Genomic DNA, 19,154 nt, shown 5'->3' with positions numbered 1-19,154 from the left:
TTCAAAAGTTCTACTTTGGTTGCCTTGATTTTTGGTTTGGTTTGGTTTGGGTTTTGGAAAATATTTGAGTATTCTGTTTGTTTATTTGTTTTTGTTTGAGACAGGGTCTATGTACCCAGGATAGCCTAAAACCTTCTGTGTCGCTATATTGAATACGAACTCTTGATCCCTCTTGCTTTCTATTCCCTAATTGAATCACAGGTGGGCATTTTGAAGTAGGGCATAACTGGGAACATGTTTGTTAAAAGGTATGAATCTTCAATTGGAATAAATTGTGGAGACCTATTTTTCAGCACAGTAATTAGAGTTAATATTATGTTTTGTACATGTAATAATTGCTAGGAGATGAAATCTTCAATGTATTTTATCACAAAGACAAGTTAAATAAGGGAGATGGTGAGAAAACGTACTTGACTGATAGAATCATTTCACAATGACCTCATATCTAAGATAACCACACTGCACACTGTAAATACATCCAGTTTTGTCAACTGTATCTTCACAATGCAAGGTAAAATTAGTTTTCACATGATACTTGCTGACCAGTTTTGTGTACTTTATACAAACCAGGCATTCTTACACGTTGTGTTGGCTAGTTCTGTGGGTCAACTTGACACAAGTTAGAATCATCAGAGAGGAAAGAGCCTCAGTTGAGAAAAATGCCTCTGACATTCAGTTGTAAGGCATTTTCTTAATTAGTGTTCTATTGGGGTGGGGCAGCTCATTGTGGGTGGGGCTGTCCTGGGCCTGTGATCCTGAGTTTTGTAAGAATGCAGGCCGAGTCAAGGAGGCAAGCCAGTAAGCAGCATCCCTCCACGGCCTCTGCATCAACTCTTGCCTCCAAGTTCTAGCCCTGTTCGAGTTCCTGTCCTGACTTCCTTCTGTGATAAACATCATTGTGAAAGTGTAAGCTGAATGAACCTTTTCCTCAACAACTTCCTTTTTGGCCATGGTGTTTCATTATAGCAAAAGAAACCCTAAGACAAACATACATGGTTTTAAACACAAAATTTAAATTTTTTCATGCAGTATCACGCTAGAAATATCAATACAGGCTATTTACAAATTTCTTCTTCACTTCATTGTTCTCCAAATTTCCTCAGTACAGTGTCTCTACTCTTCAACATTTCAAAATAAATTTTTGTAAGCATAGTGATTTACAATGCCAATAAGATCACCTTCAATCTGTACCGCTCACCAATGTTTACAGAGTAGCCTCACGTATATTCTATCATTGACTTAATGCTGCAAGGTTATGAGATGAACATGGGCATCATTTTCAGCAGAAATAATTACTTTAAAGTCAGCAGGATTTTATATTTCACACTAACATGGAAGTGTGTGTCTCAGTTGCTGCCTGGAGGTGTCATTAAGAGAAAAATGGCTTCCCAATGGGAACCAAGAGGTGGCTCCATGGATAACAGAGCTCGCTACCCAAGAACAAGGGCCTGAGCTCAGCTCTCCAGCACTCGTGAAGAAAGCCACGCATGGCCCCACACACATGTAACACCACAGTGGAGAGGACTGAGAAAGGAGGCTCACTGGAGCGTGTTTGTCACCAGCCTAGCTTTGGGTTCCGTAAGAAGCACTATCTCAAAGGGAGTAAATTAGAGAGAGGTCCAAGACACCCATATGTCCTCCTCTAATTTTCACAGACACACACACAGACACACACACACACACACACAGACACACACACACACACAGACACACACACACACACACACACACACACAGACACACACACACACACACACAGACACACACACACACACAGACACACACACACACACACACACACACACACAGACACACACACACACAGACACACACACACACACAGACACACACACACACACAGACACACACACACACACAGACACACACACACACACACACACAGACACACACACACACACACATGTATGTTTTCATCACAGAGCTATATCACACTCACACGTATATCGCTACAGAAGGCACATGCCATATCAATAATCCTTAACAGTATCCGTGATAAGATATTTCTTCTGGGCAGGGTTGAGGGAACACACTCAGAGCTTCAGGATTCTGGAAAAAAAAAAATGAAGTTCATAGCTCCTAGCCTAAGTGTTTGTGGTCTACAGGAATTAAGATGGCACAGACACTCCACTACACAGTTGACCCCACACCCACAGAGTGGCTCCAAGAGTCCTTTAAAGAGCGTAAACTTGGGGTTTCACACCTGCATCATAGCACCACATATTCCAAAGAAAACCAGTCAATCCAAAATTATAGAAATAGTATCAGGGCGTATAAAAGCAAAACAATGACACCATGTGGGTTACTTCAACTCTATTATTCCTATTACTTCAACTCTATTACTCCCATGTGGCCACTTGGAGTTTATGTATTAAAATTTTTAAAGAGTAAGCCAGAATATAAAGTGCAAGCTGAAGTAGCTAAGTGAAAATTTTATTCAATAGATGACATGTTCCCCTGAAGTTTGAACACTTTAAAATTAGCTTATTTCATTTTAATTATTATTTCAAAAGTCAGGAATAGATAAAATAATAATAGTGAACTGCCTTCCGGTCTCCATCTGCTCCCAGAGCTCAGGCCATCCCTCCACCATTAGTACCTACAACTTGCCCACAGAGAGCAGATCACCTAGGAGTGCTCTCACTACTAAGCCTACAGACTCACACAGGAGGGACAAGCTCCAGTCAGAGACAAGACCAACAAACATCACAGATAACAGGATGGCAAGAAGCAAACACAAGAACCTAAGCAACAGAAACCAAGACAACCCAGTTCACCCACCATGGCATGTAGTAAATATCCTAAAACATCAGAAAAACAAGATTTGGACTTAAAAATCAAACCTCATGATGATGATAAAGGGCTTTAAGGAGGACATGAATGACTCCCTTAAAGAAATACAGGAGAACACAGGTAAACAAGTAGAAGCCCTTAAAGAGGAAACACAAATTCACTTAAAGTGCTACAAAAAAACACAACCAAACGTGAAGGAATAGAACAAAGCTATCCCAGGTCTAAAAAAAAAAAAAAAAAAAAAAAAAAAAAAAAAAAACCACACACACACACACACAACCCTGGACTTAGAATACCTAGGAAAGAGATCAGGTGTAGATACAAGGATCATCAACAGAATACAAGAGATAGAAGAGAAAATCTCAAGGCAGAAGATAACATGGAAAACATTGACACAATAGTTAAAAAAAAATGCAAAAAGCAAAAAGCTCCTAACCCAAAACATCCAGAAAATCTAGGACACAATGAGAAGACCAACCTAAAGATAATAGGTATAGAAGAGAGCAAAGATTCCTAACTTCAAGGCCAGGTAAATATCCTTAATAAAATTAGAGAAGAAAACTTCCCTAACCTAAAGAAACAGATGTCCATGAAGATACAAAAAGCTTATAAAACACCAAATAGGTTGGACCAGAAAAAAAAAATTCTGTCACATAATAGTCAACATGCCAAATGCACAAAACAAAGAAAGAAAGACTATTAAAAGCAGTAAGTGAAAAATGTCACTTAACATATAAAGGCAGACCTATAAACATTACACCAGACTTCTCAACAGAGACTATGAAAACTAGAAGATCCTGCACAGATGTCATACAGACACTAAGAGAACACAAATGCCAGCCCAGGTTACTATACTGAGCAAACTCTCCATTATCATGGATGAAGAAACCAAGATATTTCATGACAAAACCAAATTACACAACATCTTTCCACAAATCCAGCCCTACAAAAGATAATAGAGGAATGGAACACAAGGAAGGAAACTACACCCTAGGAGAAGCAAGAAAGTAATCTTCTTGCAAGAAACCCAAAAGAAGATAGACACACAAACATAATTCTACCTCTGACAACAAAAATAACAGGAAACAACAATTGCTATTCCTTAAAACTCTTAACATCAATGGACTCAATCCCTGAATAAAAAAGCAAAGACTAACAGACTGTATACGAAAACAAGACCCAGCATTTTGCTGCATACAGGAAATTCATCTCAGTGACAAAGACAGACACAACCTCAAAGTAAAAAGAAAAAAATTTCAAACAAATGGTCCCAGAAAATAATCTGGAGTAGCCATCCTAATATCAAATAAAATTGATTTTTCAACCAAAAGTTATCAAAAAAGATAAGGAAAGACACTTCATACTCAAAGGAAAAAAAATCTATCAAGATTAATTCTCAATTCTGAACATCTATGCTTTAAATGAAAGGGCTCCCACATTCATAAAATCAACCTTACTAAACCTCAAAGTATATATTGCACCACACACAATAATAGTGAGAGACTTCAACACCCCACTCTCATCAATGGACAGATTATGGAAGCAGAAATTGAACTGAGACACAGTGAAACTAACAGAAGTTACGAACCAAATAGATTTAATACTATAGAACATTTCATCCTAAAACAAAAGAATATACCTTCTTCTCAGCACCTCAAGGTACTTTCTCCAAAACTGACCATATAATAAGCCACAAAACAGGCCTCAACAGATACAAGAATATTGAAATAGTCCTATGCATCCTATCAGATCGCCATTGGCTAAGGTTGGTCTTCAATAACAAAAACAACAAGAAGTCCACACACACATGGAAGATGAACAATGTTCTACTCAATGGTAACTTAGTTAAGAAAGAAATAAATACAGAAATTAAAGACTTTTTAGAATTTAATGAAAATGAAAGCACAACATATTCAAAATTATGGGATACAATGAAAGTAGTGCTAAGATGAAAGAAAACTCATGGCTCTGAGTGCCTCCAAAAAGAAACTGGAGAGAGCATAACAGCACACCTGAAAACTCTAGAACAAAAAGAAGCAAATACACCTAAGAGGAGTAGATGGCAGGAATAATCAAACTCAGAGCTGAAATCAACCAAGAAGAAACAAAAATAAGTATACAACGAATCAACGAAAACAGGAGCTGATTATTTGAGAAAAATCAACAAGGTAGATAAACCTTAGTCAGACTAATAAGAGGACACAAAGACAGTATTCAAATTAACAAAATCAGAAATGAAAACAGACATAACAACAGAAAGGGGAGAAAATTTTTTAAAAAATCATCAGATTCTACTACAAAAAAAAAAAAAACAAAAAACAAAAAAACAAAAAACCTGGAAAATCTGGAAGAAATAGACCACTTTCTAGATAGATACCAAATACCAAGTTTAAATTAGGATCAGATAAACCATCATTCCCCATGATCAAGTAGGCTCCTTCCAAGGAATTCTGGATGGTTCAATATATGGAAATCCATCTATGTAATCTACTACATAAATAAACTCAAAGAAGAAAACCAGATGATCATCTCATTAGATATTGAGAAAGCATTTGACAACATCCCTTCATGATAAAAGATCAGTAATTCAAGGCCCATACATAAACACAGTAAAGGCAATACACAGCAAACCAATAGCAAAGTTCAAATTAAATGGAGAGAAACTTGAAGCAATTTCACTAAAATTAGGGACTAGACAAGGTTGCCCACTCTCCCCCTACCTATTCCATATAGTACTGGACATCCTAACCAGAGCAATTAGACAACAAATGATACCAAAGGGATACAAATTAAAAAAGAAAAAGTCAAACTATCACTATTTGCAGATGACATGATAGTATACTTAAGTCACCCCAAAAATTCCACCAGAAAACTTCTACACCTGAAAAACAATTTCAGCAAAGTGGCTAGATATAAAATTAACTCAAACAAATTAGTAGCCTTCCTCTACTCAAAGGATAAACAGGCTGAAAAAGAAATTAGAAAAACGACACCTTCCACAATAGTCACAAATAATATAAAATACCTTGGTATGACCCTAGCCAAGCAAGCGAAAGATCTGTATGACAAGAACTTCAAGTCTCTGAAGAAAAAAATCGAAGAAGATCTTAGAAGATGGAAAAATTTCTCATGCTCCTGGATTGGCAGAATTAATATAGTAAAAATAGCAGTCTTGTCAAAAGCAATCTACAAATTCAATGCAATCCCCATCAAAATTTCAACTCAATTCTTCATAGAGTTAGAAATATCAATTTGCAAATTTATTTGGAATAACAAAAACAAAAACAAAACAAAAAAACAAAACAAAACAAAAAAAAAAACCCAGAACAGTGAAAACTATTCTCAACAATTAAAAAAAAAAAAAACAAAACAAAACAAAAAACCTTCTGGGGGAATCACCATTCCTGAATTCAAGCTATATTACAGATCAATTGTGATAAAAACCATATGGTATTGATACAGATGCAGGCAGATAGATCAGTGGAATAGAACTGAAGACCCAAAAATGAACCCACACACCTATGGTCACTTGCTCTTTCACAAAGGAGCTAAAAACATTCAATGGGAAAAGAGCAGCATTTTCAACAAATGGTGTTGGTTCAACTGGCAATCATCATGCAAAAGAATGCAAATTGACCCATTCTTATCTCCTGGTACAAAGCTCAAGTCCAAGTGGATCAAAGACCTCCACATAAAACTAAGTACACTGAAACTAACAGAAGAGAAAGTGGGGAAAAGCTTAGAACATATAGGCACAGGGGAAATTTTCCTGAACAGAATACCAATGGTTTATGTTCTAAGATCAATAATCTACAAATAGGACCTCATAAAATTGCAAAGCTTCTATAAGGCAAAGGACACTGTCAAAAGGACAAAATTGCAACCAACAGATTGGAAAAAGATCTTTACCAATCCTACATAGGATAGAGGGCTAGTATCCAATATATACAAAGAACTCAGAAACTTAGACTCCAGAGAATCAAATAATCCTATTTTTTTCAAATGGGGTACAGAGCTAAACAAAGAATTTTCATCTGAGAAATACTAAATGGCTGAGAAGCACCTAAAGAAAAATTCAACATCCTTGGTCATCAGGGAAATGCAAATCAAAACACTCCTGAGATTCTACCTCACATCAGTAAGAATGGCTAAGATTAAAAACTCAGGTGACAGCAGATGCTGGTGAGGATGTGGAGAAAGAGGAATACTCCTCCATTGTTAGTTGGACTGCAAGCTGGTACAACCACTCTGGAAATCAGTCTGGTGGTTTCTCAGAAAATTGGACATATTACTACCTGAGGACCTAGCTATAACACTCATGGGCATATACCCAAAAGATGCTCTAACATATAACAAGGACACATGCTCCACCATCGCAGCCTTATTTATAATATCCAGAAGCTGGAAAGAATCCAGATATCCTTCAACAGAGAAATGGATACAGAAATTGTGGTACATTTACACAATGGAGTACTACTTAGTTATTATAAACAATGATTTTATGACATTTTTAGGCAAATGCATGGAACTAGAAAATATCATCCTGAGTGAGGAAACCCAGTCACAAAAGAACACAAAAGAACACACTCACTGAGAAGCAGATACTAGTTCCAGAAAGCTCTGAATAACCATGAAAAAATTCACAGAGCTTATGAAGCTCAAAAGAAGGAAGACCAAAATGTGGATGTCTCCATCCTTCTTAGAAAGGAGAACAAAACACTCATGGGAGAAAATACAGGGACAAATAGAGGAGCAGGGATTGAAGAAAAGATCATCCAGAGACTGCCTCACCTGGGGATCTATCCCATATGCTGCCACCAAACCCAGTCACTGTTGCTGACGCCAAGAAGTGCTTACAGACGGGTCTGTTATGGATGCATCCTCATTGGCTCTGCCAAAGCCATACTGATACAGAGGAGGATGCTTGCAGCTAACCATCAGACTGAGCATGGGAACCCTAGTGGAGGAGCTAGAGAAAGGATTGAAGGAGCTGAAGGGGTTTGCAACCCCATGGGAAGAACAACAGTATAAACCAACCAAACCCCCCAGAGCTCCCAGGGACGAAAACACCAATCAATGAGTACACATGGAGAGACCCATGGCTCCAGTTGCATATGTAGCAGAGGACAGCATTATCTGTCATCAATGGGAGGAAAGGCCTTTGGTCCAGGGATGCTTGTTTTCCCCATGTAGAGGAATGACAAGGCACTGAAGGGGGAGTAGGTGGGTGGGAGTGGGAGCATCGTCATGGAAACAAGAGGAAGGGGTATGGGAAAGGAGGGAAAGGGGATAACATTTGAAATGTAAAGACAGAGAATATTCAATAAAAATAATAGTAAATTATTGCATGACTTATATTTAAAATAATTTGTCAAATACAGATGAAATATTAAATAATGATTTACTTGTGTCAAGCATAGTTAGTGTATCTTTAGTCTACCTGTGCTCTTAGAGGAAACAATCTTAGACCCTGTCATCTCTATTTATTATTATGGGTTTGGTTAGTAGAGAATGTATACCAATTATTTTTCTTGTGTTTCTGACCTGTTCGAAATGAAGGAGATCTCATTTTGTTTATGTTTGTAACATTATGGAAATTTAACAGTAAGATTTTTAAAGCTCCTCAGACCATTTATTTCAATTAGAAGTGATAATGAGATCTCTTTAAACTATTAGATGTCACTTAGTCTTTATGGAAGACAAATTGTATGCTTAATGCCTCTTGGCATGTTCCACACTCAGTTTAATAGTTTTTATATTGACTGAAAACAAATACCATCTTATTTCCTCTCCTATTTCTCTTCAAGCACAGATCAGTGGTCAATTTAAATAGCAACATTTCGTAAGACATAGGAAAGAACTGATAAAACCTGTTCACCTCGATACCAGGAGTGGTAATAAGAAGTCGGCTTCAGCCACCGGGATACATGTCGCTTTGAGCATGAGCCCAACTCTGAGCTCAAGAAACTACAAGTAGTCCCCAATGCACTGCCCTTCACCTCAGGAAATGCTCCTCCAAGTATCCCTGGGTACCAATTGCTATCTTAAGAGTTTTCATCGTCTTAAAGTCTTCACAGACTTTAAGAAAAAAAAAAAAAAACGACTTCCTAGCATGCTTTACCACGTAAGAACAGACACAAGTCTCATTTTGTGACAGGGTACACTTGATCATGTGTCTTTGCCTTCAGCATCATTTTCCGCCACTCAAGTGGAGGAAGAACAAGTTGGACACTGTTAGGACTTGACTTGGAAGCATCAGGAAAGAATCTGCAAGAACATAAAAATAAGCAAATGCCAAGCCCTAAGGATACCTTGGCACCATCTGAATCCTGAGTAATCTATCAAGTGTACAGTGGTTAGTGGATCTCTCCGCATTCCACCTCAGTTCACCCCAGTGCACCACCGACACCTTTGCTGTAATTACCTTAATTACAGTAAGGTAATTACGGTAATTAATTGGTACTGGTAATTTTTTTTTTTTTTTTTTTTTTTTTTTTTGAAAATACCATGGAACTGCTTGTTGTAGGTTACGAATCCTTGGGGATAGTATTGGCAAACAAGAATTCACACTAAGGGTATGTTTCTTGTCATAAAAATACAAAAAGGAGTAGAAATGCCCTGCCTCCTAAAAGCCTCTTTATACATTACAACAAAATTACATTAAAAAAAAAGACAGATTTTGTTTCTGTCTTGCAGTTTATTAAACACCGTCCTCTTAATTGCCTGATTTGGTTCCAATGACAGTAGGTTTTTGCCAAATTAGTTCTACCTGAGAAGAATCAGAGCTCGCCACCACAAAACAACATCCCAAAGCATGTTTGTGCCTGTGGAGTTCAAGAAATGCTTGGAATATCTGGCAAGACTATCATCTTCTAAGTGAATACTTTGAAGATCACAACCCAGTTTTGAATAGTTTTATTTTTAAGAAATGATGTTTCTTCACAATCTGGCCATGTGGAATTGCTTAGAGATGGAGATGAAAACTCTACCATGGGTTTACTACTAAATAAATGGGTATTACTAAATCTCCCTCCCATTGGTCAGGAGGCCATTCCGTACACAGAGCTTCTGAATTCAGTGGTATATAGTGGCATCTTCTCTAGCCAGATGTGATGGTTCACGTCTGTAATCCCGGCACTCAAGACTTGGGCAGATTCTCTCCAAGTTCTATGCTGGCTTGAGCTACAGAGAATCCCTTCTCCAAAAACTAAAGAATTAAAGATAAATTAAGTTGTATGATTTAATGTCCCTGTTTGCACAATACTAATGTATAAGTGTGATGTGTTCCTTTAACAAATATTACAGAATTTAAACCGTTCTTCAAAAGTAAAAAATACATCGTTTGTTTAAGGCATGGAGCATTAAGTTCCTCAAGAGAGGAACCAACCTTAAGATATACGGGGATACCACCAGAAAACTCAGTGTCAGTAAGGACTGTCTAAGATTGAGTAGAAAAAAGTTAAAAAAAATAATAATAAAAAGATTGAGTAGAAAAAGTAACCTCTCTCCTAAGTAAGAGTTTAAGGCCTGTAATTTCTAAACAAGATTTTGCTGATTAGAAGACAAATCTGATAAAAATGCAGAAGGCTTCAGCCTCAGGAAATTTTCAGGTGTCCTAGAGTTTGGGATGGTGCATAATGAACTGCCTCTTCAGACAAGGAGGATAAGTTGAGGAAGCTCGCATCTCCCCCAATCCCACACCGAGAAAGAGGCACAGTATGGAAGGCCCGAAGTACTTCTGCACTGGAGAGGTTTCTTCAGTCTGTTAGGATGCAACCTGAGAAGCTGCTAGTTAGAAGTCCGCAAACAACAGAAGGTCTCCATCAGGTCCAGTGTAGAGTTAAGTCACCCAGTCACTTGAGCCATATGACCCTGTAGATCTGATGGTGCCTGGAGTGCTTGGGGCAGACAAAGAGAAGCTGTTTGGAGCCCTTGGCAAGACCTTGTTAGGTGAATCACACTGTAAGCCCTTAGGATTTTTCAAGCAAGGTCATGCCATTCCCCCAATCTTGAACTTCTAGCCTCCAGAACTGGCAGAGAACAAATTCACATTGTCTTAAAGGCCAAACACCCCATGTGTGGTATTTGTTGGGGCAGCTCGAGACAGACATGATGCTGATCTCATACCTTCAGGAGACTGAGCTCATGGAACCCACCTAGCCACCCTGTGAGGCAACCAATCCCATTGCCTTCTTCTGCAGTGCTGCCAAAGGTAACCTAGCACAGAATAGAGCTGCGACTTAAACATAGCATCCAGTCTGAGCCAGGGTACATAATCACTACACTACAGTGTCTGCAGTGGCATAGAAATGCACAGTGATGTTCTCTCCAGGGGAACTCCTAAGGTCATCTAACTCACAGAATCCGTATGCTGGTGAAGTCTTGGGGAGCAGTGTTCTCAGCACATTATTTCCAGAGCAGTTTGGATAAGAAGTGAAGGAAGACAGAAGACTCCTCAGCAGTGGCTCAAATGCTTGTCGTGCCGACTTACAATCAGTAGTTCATAAGGAATTGATTCTGATCCTGGTGGGGGGCACTCCAGGAGGACCCCGGAAGTGAGCACCTCCTTAAACCAGACACTGAGAGGATGCCTCTTATTTCCTGTAACCCCTGTCCCACTGCATAGCTCTCTTTCTGCATGTTCTACAGGGCCAGCATTTTAATTTGTGGTTCTTCTTCAGTATCTCTTAAGGGATAAACTGGTTTTGGTTCTTAAATGTCATCATTAATTTACTCTACTTTTCCCCACAATTGATTCCATTTTTGTCACTGAAATAAACATAAGCATAAAATTCTCTGATGTCTAATGTTTATAAAAATAGCACTGAACTTTGATATGGTACAACTATCATATGCCATGTACTGAGCTCAGCACTGCAAATATAAGCAAATGTCATGTCTGTAGAAAACTGAAATCCTAATTAATTCTAGGGCCTAATCCGTGGCGTACATTCGATATTGGTTAAATGGAAGAAGGATGGATCAGACAAGCAGCTAGACTAAAGAAGGCAAGGATGAATGGATGGATGGATGGATGGATGGATGGATGGATGGATGGATGGATGGATGGATAGATGATGGATGGATGGATGGATGGATGGATGGATAGGTGGGTAGATGGATGGATGGGTAGATATAACAAATGCACACCTGCGTAGACAGCAGAGGGTCAACTTAATTCTACAGATCATAAACTGTCAAGAGCATGAAGAAAACATCAGCTCTTGTTTTCTCCCCATCTCTTCTTTCCACAGTGTTCCAACTGGACTGAAAGCAAAAGAAAAAGCCTAGAAAGCTCTAGACTGAGGGTATTTGAGGATATTAGTTGGAAAATACTAAAACGTGATAGCTTCCAATCTGTCCTCGTAATGTCACACAGGCAGAAGGAATTCTTGGGAGGAACAATATTTATTGTCATGTCAGTTTCTGCCAAGACCCAGGCAAGATTCCAAAGGGCACTGCATGTCTTTGGCAATATCTCTTACTTTCTAGTACTCTGTGCCCTCCACACACAGAAGTATTCGTGGCAACTTTTTCTTCCCAAATTCCTTCATCTTAGGCTACCTCCTCTGATGATACCTCACAGCCTTATTACCACAGAATCTTGTTAACCTACACCATACTAATGTGTGAATGAGGATTTTCATGGCTACAACATTAATAAATAAGGCTACACAAATTCAAATACTTTCTCCCACTGGTAGAGAAGAAAGAAGGCATTTTCCAGGGGAGAGCTAGAGAAGTCTATCCAGAAGATGGCTCAGCAGGTGTGGGAGCTCACTGAGCAGACCTGGTGCCCTAAGTTCAAACCCAAATAAAAACTGAGGAGGAGAACCAGCTCCACACAGCTGTCTTCTGGTCTTCATACATGTGCTGTGGCTCATGCAACACTCTCCCATGCACACGTATGGCATACAGAATGACAAAAATGAATTAGAATCTTTTAAGAATTCTATAAATCTACCCCACTAATATCCTACCAGCCACAGTCTCCAGTTTCTCTGCCTTGAAGCATCATGGCTTCTAGTGTTTTCCAGAGTCTGTGTCTTCCTCTCTCTCTGCTAACATGGCCCTATATTCCCAATTCGAGTAAAAAAGCATCCTGTGCTTCCCATCAAAATGATATGTGCAGATTGTATCTTATGTCTTCCCTCCTAGACCCTACAGTCTTAGAGGACAGGACGCTTACATCCTGCCAACCGCTGTAAGCCAGAACCTAAGGAAGGTTTGGGGTAGAGAAGCTTGGTCACAAAACAGTTATATGTATAAAAGTGCACATGAAAAGTAAATACCTTTATACTTGCATATTTGTGCATATAAGCATGACCTATCATAGAGGTAGAAATCACTGCAATGAAAAACCCTAAAGAAAGAGGTGCTGGGGGACTGATCTATGTCTTCTGATTTGAATCCCAGTATCCCCAAGCTCTTGGTTTTCAAATATGAAGGAAAAACAAGAAAACCTTTCTTTTTACTTAGTTTAGCTCACTGATCAGGAAACCTAGGGTGTTTTATTTATGCAAGCCCTACAATCCTTTCCAGTCATTCTTGAGAAAATTCCTCAATTCACAGTTCACTGCAGAAGGTTCACCAACCCTACCATGACCAGCTTTGGCACGATCATCACAAAGTATTTTCATTGCTGTTCAATGTCCCAAAGATTGGCCATGCTTGTGACTGCCAGCAAGTGAGCCTGCTCTACCAAGCTGAATTCTCAGTCCATGTAATGAGTGGTATACATTATAACCATGACAGAGCTAAGGTACCAAAGAAAATCAGAACTAGAATTTCTTTACAATTACATTGTTTAAAAAGAACGGTTTATGAGAGAAAACAAATTCCCACACAACAGAAAGCCTAGAACTTAAGACGCCATCATATATAAACAGCAAATTCCAAAGAAACAACGTGAGCTGCTACTTCATAGTTGTATGTTTAGTTTTATATGCATTAGTTATGCCTTAATTCATATGACAACATGTGTTCTTCTTTCATACAATGAGGTTCTCCAGATCCATTTGTTTGTTCCCCAGAAGGAGCATCTTGAAGAGGGTAATGAGAATATTACTGCCCCCAGCTGTTTCCTCTATCAGTTAAGGAAAGAAAATTAAATACACATAAAAAGAAAAGTCAGCTGGGCAGTGTTGGCACATGTTTTTAATCCCAGCAACTTGGGAGGTAGATACAGGCAGATCTCTGTGAGTTCAAGGCCAACCTGGTACACAGAGCTAGTTCTAGAATAGTCAGTGCTACACAAAGAAACCCGTCTTTAAAAATACAACAAAGTAAAAGTGGACAGGTTTTCTTGTCAAGCCTTACTGTGATGGGATAATTGTGGAAGAGTAAACTGGAGAACTGTGCTTAGTGGTTCATGCCTATAATTCTAGTACGTTGGGAGGCAGAGAGAGGACTGAGTTTGGAGACAGTGTAGGCTACACAGCTTAGATAAATAAAGTTGACAGAAAAAAAAACTCTTTACATGGAAAATGAACAGTCAATGCAAGTTGAACTTTTTTTATATGAATCTGACTTACAAAAATGTGTTGCCATTAGGTGTAACGGTCACACCTGTGATCCCAGATCTCCAGGGACAGAAGTATCTGCAGTTCAAGTCCAGCCTCAGCTATACAATGACTTCCTAAGCTACAAGAGATCCTGCCAAAAGACAGACAGGATCTACTAGAAAGCCATACTACCTATTGATCTAAGCAGGAACCACAGCCTCTGCTCTGTCCTTTAGACGTTTTCCGGCTTGTAGATTTGGTGTTTGGGCTCGTCTGGTTTTGCCTTGTAAGAAGGAAACCAAAATACATCACTTCAGTGCCTTCCACTCTCCTGAGATCCACGTTCACCCATCTTAGTGACACCGCACCGTAGTAGTCCACACGATGAAACCAGCCCCGGCTAGTATCTGCCTCGTTTCTCCCCAGGATGTGAACTGAGCCCTCCCTGTTACACATCTCTTGGCACAAGCTCACTTTACTTTCTGGTACATTAGAAACAAACGTCGAGCCGGACTCCTGCTCCCTTGTTACTGGACTAAACTTCTGTTCCGCTGACCATGGTCCTTTGACACACACTGGACAGTCTGCAGGCTGGTGCATCATGGGATTGCGCCTCTCCGTTCCGAGCCCAGCACCCATCAATGGTCCTGTCGTAGCAGGTGGCTGGAATGAGTGCTTGAGGCAAACGTTCCTAATCTAGCCTCCTTATAAAAGCAACTTGTATTCTCAGGCAGGTGACCTCAGTTGCCTGCCGCCAACAATCACCACCTTCAAGAGCGCAGGGGGATAATATTAAACCATTTCCCTTTCTTTTGTGCACCACTCACCCTTGAACTTGCTCCCCTTGGGCATCTTGACCTTCAGTTTGGGGCTCTAGAGCACCTCTGGGGGCTAATGTCACCCACACAGCATTTAGACCGGCCCTTTCGTCCTGTGGTGTTGTGTTTCCCACTCCCAGCCTGCCGTTCTTCTCACAGCTTTTCAACTTGGCTTCTCCAGGCCCCTTGTTTGCGGGCTGGGATGCTCATTTTCCTGTGAGTCCCGGGCACTGCCAGACATTACCTGTTCTGTCAGTGTCTCTGCCAAACTGGCACTCTCTAGGAGGACAGCTTCAGAAACTAAGCCAAACCAATTCTCTTCCCTGAGCCAAAGCAACCCCCTAGATGCTAGAGACAGCTCTCTGGTGTGAAAATGCACGTTCTGGTACTTACTTGTTCAAACCCCAGTCCACCTGTCTGCGTGCCTCGCGGAGCAGCCAACTTGTAGCCTGCTCTCACCTGTGAGAATTCCCTTCTAAGGCACCAAAATATTGCTTCCTTCTGTCCTTCCTCACACTTGAAGTTTCGAGAAGAATCTATCTTCCTTTCAGCTTCATTTTCAATCCATAAATCGAACTAGTAATACCCCTGACCCCAAATAACCTATTTGCTCAGTATCCCCATTACCCTGGACTACTTAAAGCTTACGAACCTCTCTCCTGTGAATAGGCACATGTTTCGTGTTTAGTCTCCCCCCACCCCCCCACACATAGGTTCATGTTAATGGTACACTTCTCAGTAGCATGCAATTGAGACCAGCAGGCCCCCGATATCCCTACTCCTTGGCAAGTCACTCACCCCTCTTGGAAGTTTCTCAGAACTCAGGGGGGAAAGAAGTAAAGGAAAGGAGGAAGGTTGAAAATAAAGGCAGATGTGACCCATCTTTCTGGCACTCTTCCAAGCCAGACACTACCAGAGGCATGAGGATTTCCCAGTGGCCACCAAAAGCAAGTGCCCATTGCCCAGGACCTGACAATCGAGCCCGTATGCCAGGGCGCCGTATACCCGGTTAAGAGTGGTCTACATGCACAATCTGAATGAGCAGCTCTTATTAGTGACGCCAGGAAGGAAGGAATAAATAGATAACGCAGAAAACTGGAGAACCAGACACCCCAAAACACCCTGACTTCTCAATTGTCACCTAGGCTGACTGCTGTGCCGCCGCAGAAGCGCCAGGCCTGGTCCCCTCCCGCCCGCCGTGCCCCCAAGGTCGCTCTGGCGGCGCCTCCTTACCTTGCGCGAGTATGGAGGCTTGCTCAGGTGGATGCCATCGCGGACCAGCTTATCCCGGATCATGATCTTCAGCTTCAGCTTAGGGTAGCTCACCAGTTCCCTGCTGCGGGGAGCACTTGGCTGGCCACGAGGGTCTCCGCGAGTGCCCTGGGCTGAGCCGCCACAGGGCTCCCCCCGGCGGCCTGGGGGCACCGCGTCCACCAGCGGTGCGGGTGGCACGGGCTGCGGTTCGAGCGTGAAGTAGAGGCCGGCAGCGGCCGCGTCCTGTTCCCGCAGGCGGTGCACAGCCTCCAGGATGCGCCGGCGGTGCGCGGGAGCCAGCACCCCGATGGCGTCCAGGTCCGGGTCTCCGATCTGCTTGCACACTTCCAGGTCGTCGTAGCCATTATCCACGAAGGACTCAGCGTACTGAGGGAGCTGTAACGCTTTCAGCCACTCGTAAACTATGTTGGTGCACATGGCTGAGACCCGGAACTCGCCGGCGAGCACCCAAGTGACACGGGCGGCACCAGTTCTTGCAACTTTTAATCCTCTCCTGGAAGGGGGGGGGGGGGAGAAGAAACGGCGGCAGGAAAAGTTTCCCCGTTAGTGGTTAGGCTCCGGCCGCAGAGTCAAAGCCATGGGGAAGCAGCCGGGGAGGGAGCGAGCGTGAGCGGGGAGCGTCTAGCAGCGATGTGGATTCCCCGAGCAGGCGCGGCGCTCGCGGGCACTGGCGGCTGGGCGAGCGGCTCGCCTCCGCGCCGCCCCTCGATGCGCGGCCACCGCGGGGAGGGGCGAGCGGGCGGGGCCGGGCACACCCCTCGCACCCGAGCGGGTCACCGTCGCTCCGTGGCTCCCAAGAGGTTCCCCAGCTGGGGCAGTCCGGGGGCTGCACGCTGCATGTCGCTTTCTGGCGGTCTCTGTGGACGTCTGCACACCCGGGTCCCACGCCGTGGAGGCGGCTCTGGCGGGCAGACCGGTGGATGATGGCAAGCGCTTGTCAGTCACTGTCGTTCCCGGGGTCACGGTGACCCGGTGGCTATTAAGCTTCCGGACTCTGGTGGCTGCCTTGGATATCTTTCCACATTTCTTTTGAAGCCGACTTCTCCAGACCCCTAGATTTCTCTTCGCTCAGTTCCCAAGCCAGTGGTGACCCTCGCCCGAGTGTCCAAGGGTAGGACCCCGCCACCCCACTGGGCTAAGCAAAGCGGTTGAGTCCGGTGTTCCTTCTTCTTTCTCGATACACGTAGATTGTCCCTTAGGGGAGCCGGCTGCCAGGCTCCACTCGCACGGCGTGTCTGCCTCTGTGGTCCTGCGCTCTGTGCCCCGAGCAGCTGCGTTTTGGCAGCAGGGTGGGCGCGAAGTGGGGATCGTCCAGCCTGATGGGCGCGCGGCCCCTCCTTGCTACAGCGATCCACTCAGGGTAAACGTCGGCAGGGGCGCAGCGGCTCCCGATTGCCTCTCCCTTCCAAAGCAGTCTGATCTGTGAAAGTTTGGGGTGGCTTGTTACTTTCTCCTAGGCCAGAGCATCCCCTGCCTGATCAGCAGCCCTCCCCACCCCCACCTTTCTTCCCGCCACACAAGCACACCGCGCTGTGTCAGACCCCCCCCCTCAAACTCCCCCGCATTTTGCTTTCTCTCCACCTCTTCTCACAGCCCTTCAGCCCGGGTGGCTCCATGCCCAGGGACAGGAGGGGTTTTCTTCCTCCTAGACAGGGGATCACACCAGACTCCCCCCTTCTCTGCCCCAGGATCACATGTTAATCCATACACCACCCTGCAGCTTGCTTAAAGATAACACTAGGGCATCTAGCACTTTTTGCCTAGATGGGAGGAACAAAATCAAGATTACTCCAGGTGCCCATGCCCCGGCTTTAAAGTGGGGGGGGGGGGGTTAAGTCGACGACCCAAGCTCCTGGGCTGCATTGCCTTGAGGGAGAAGATAGAACCTTAAGAAACCTTGCAAGCAGCAACAATTCCCTCCCCTTTCACAAAAGTAACTGTCAGCTTCACTCTTGAGCTAGACTTGGCCCATACCTTTCCTGAAAGGGTCCTCCAGGGGCCATACCTGTCTCTAGACATGCCCCTGATTAGAGTCATTCTCCTGTCTCCAGGACCTTTGGTTGTGGATAAAGGAGTCTCTGTACCACCTTTCCTCTAAATAGTGGAGCTTAAGCCCCTCTTAGGACACAGACACTGAAAATCAAATTAATTCACCTCCCTCCCTTCCTCCGCCCCCTCTCTCCCTCCCTCCCTCCCTCTCCCTCTCTCCCTCTCTCCCTCCCTCTCTTCCTCTCTCTCCCGGTGCACCAAAAATGCTTCCAGTGTTTCTACAGTTGCTGGGGCTTGTGTGTTGAGTCGCAGGCTACTGGATCCAAAAGTCTCACATTGAAAAATAGCTACCAGGAAGAACCTTCTATTTGGGGAAGGGGCAAATTCAGCTCGGGCAGTCGTGAAGCTGCATCTGTCCGCATTCCTAGACAGCCTCCACTTCCTGAGCCTAGATTATGGTTCTGGTCCTGTAGCAATGTTCTGGGGTTGCCCCGACCCTCCCTCCTAGGACAGATAGTAACTAGATCTCCATCCTTTGCCAAAGCAAGCTCACAGTGCCCTCTTGTGTCCAAGTGCTGGAATTTTAAGGCGTTGCCCAAGTCCCAAACTTGTTTTGTTCAGCTGATGGAAGAGGGCTTTGTGGTTCCTATTCGCCTTTTTTAAGTGCAAATAATGCGTGTGCTTCTGTATGTCAATACTTTGACATGAAAAACCTTTTTTTTTCTGGTGAGGTGGATATTCCTGTAGTTTCAAAAAA

General features: G+C 42.9%; 1 protein-coding gene across 1 annotated transcript in view; it reads right to left on the bottom strand.

Annotated features, from left to right (window-relative positions):
• The window catches only part of SAMD5 (sterile alpha motif domain containing 5), a gene marked incomplete at both ends in the record, with an annotated part of 50,514 nt that extends 33,689 nt beyond the window's left edge, over positions 1 to 16,825 (bottom strand). The window contains one exon of the mRNA XM_080941694.1: positions 16,367 to 16,825. Within this exon, the coding sequence (XP_080797820.1) occupies positions 16,367 to 16,825 (459 nt within the window). The remainder of the gene's footprint in view (positions 1 to 16,366) is intronic.
• Between the last annotated feature and the right edge of the window lie 2,329 nt (positions 16,826 to 19,154).

The sequence above is a fragment of the Micromys minutus genome (assembly GCF_963924665.1).
Source record: "Micromys minutus genome assembly, chromosome: 30".
NCBI classification, from domain to species: Eukaryota; Metazoa; Chordata; class Mammalia; order Rodentia; family Muridae; genus Micromys; species Micromys minutus.
The sequence above is the reverse complement of the archived record's forward strand: the minus strand, read 5'-3'. Positions and strand labels throughout refer to the sequence as shown.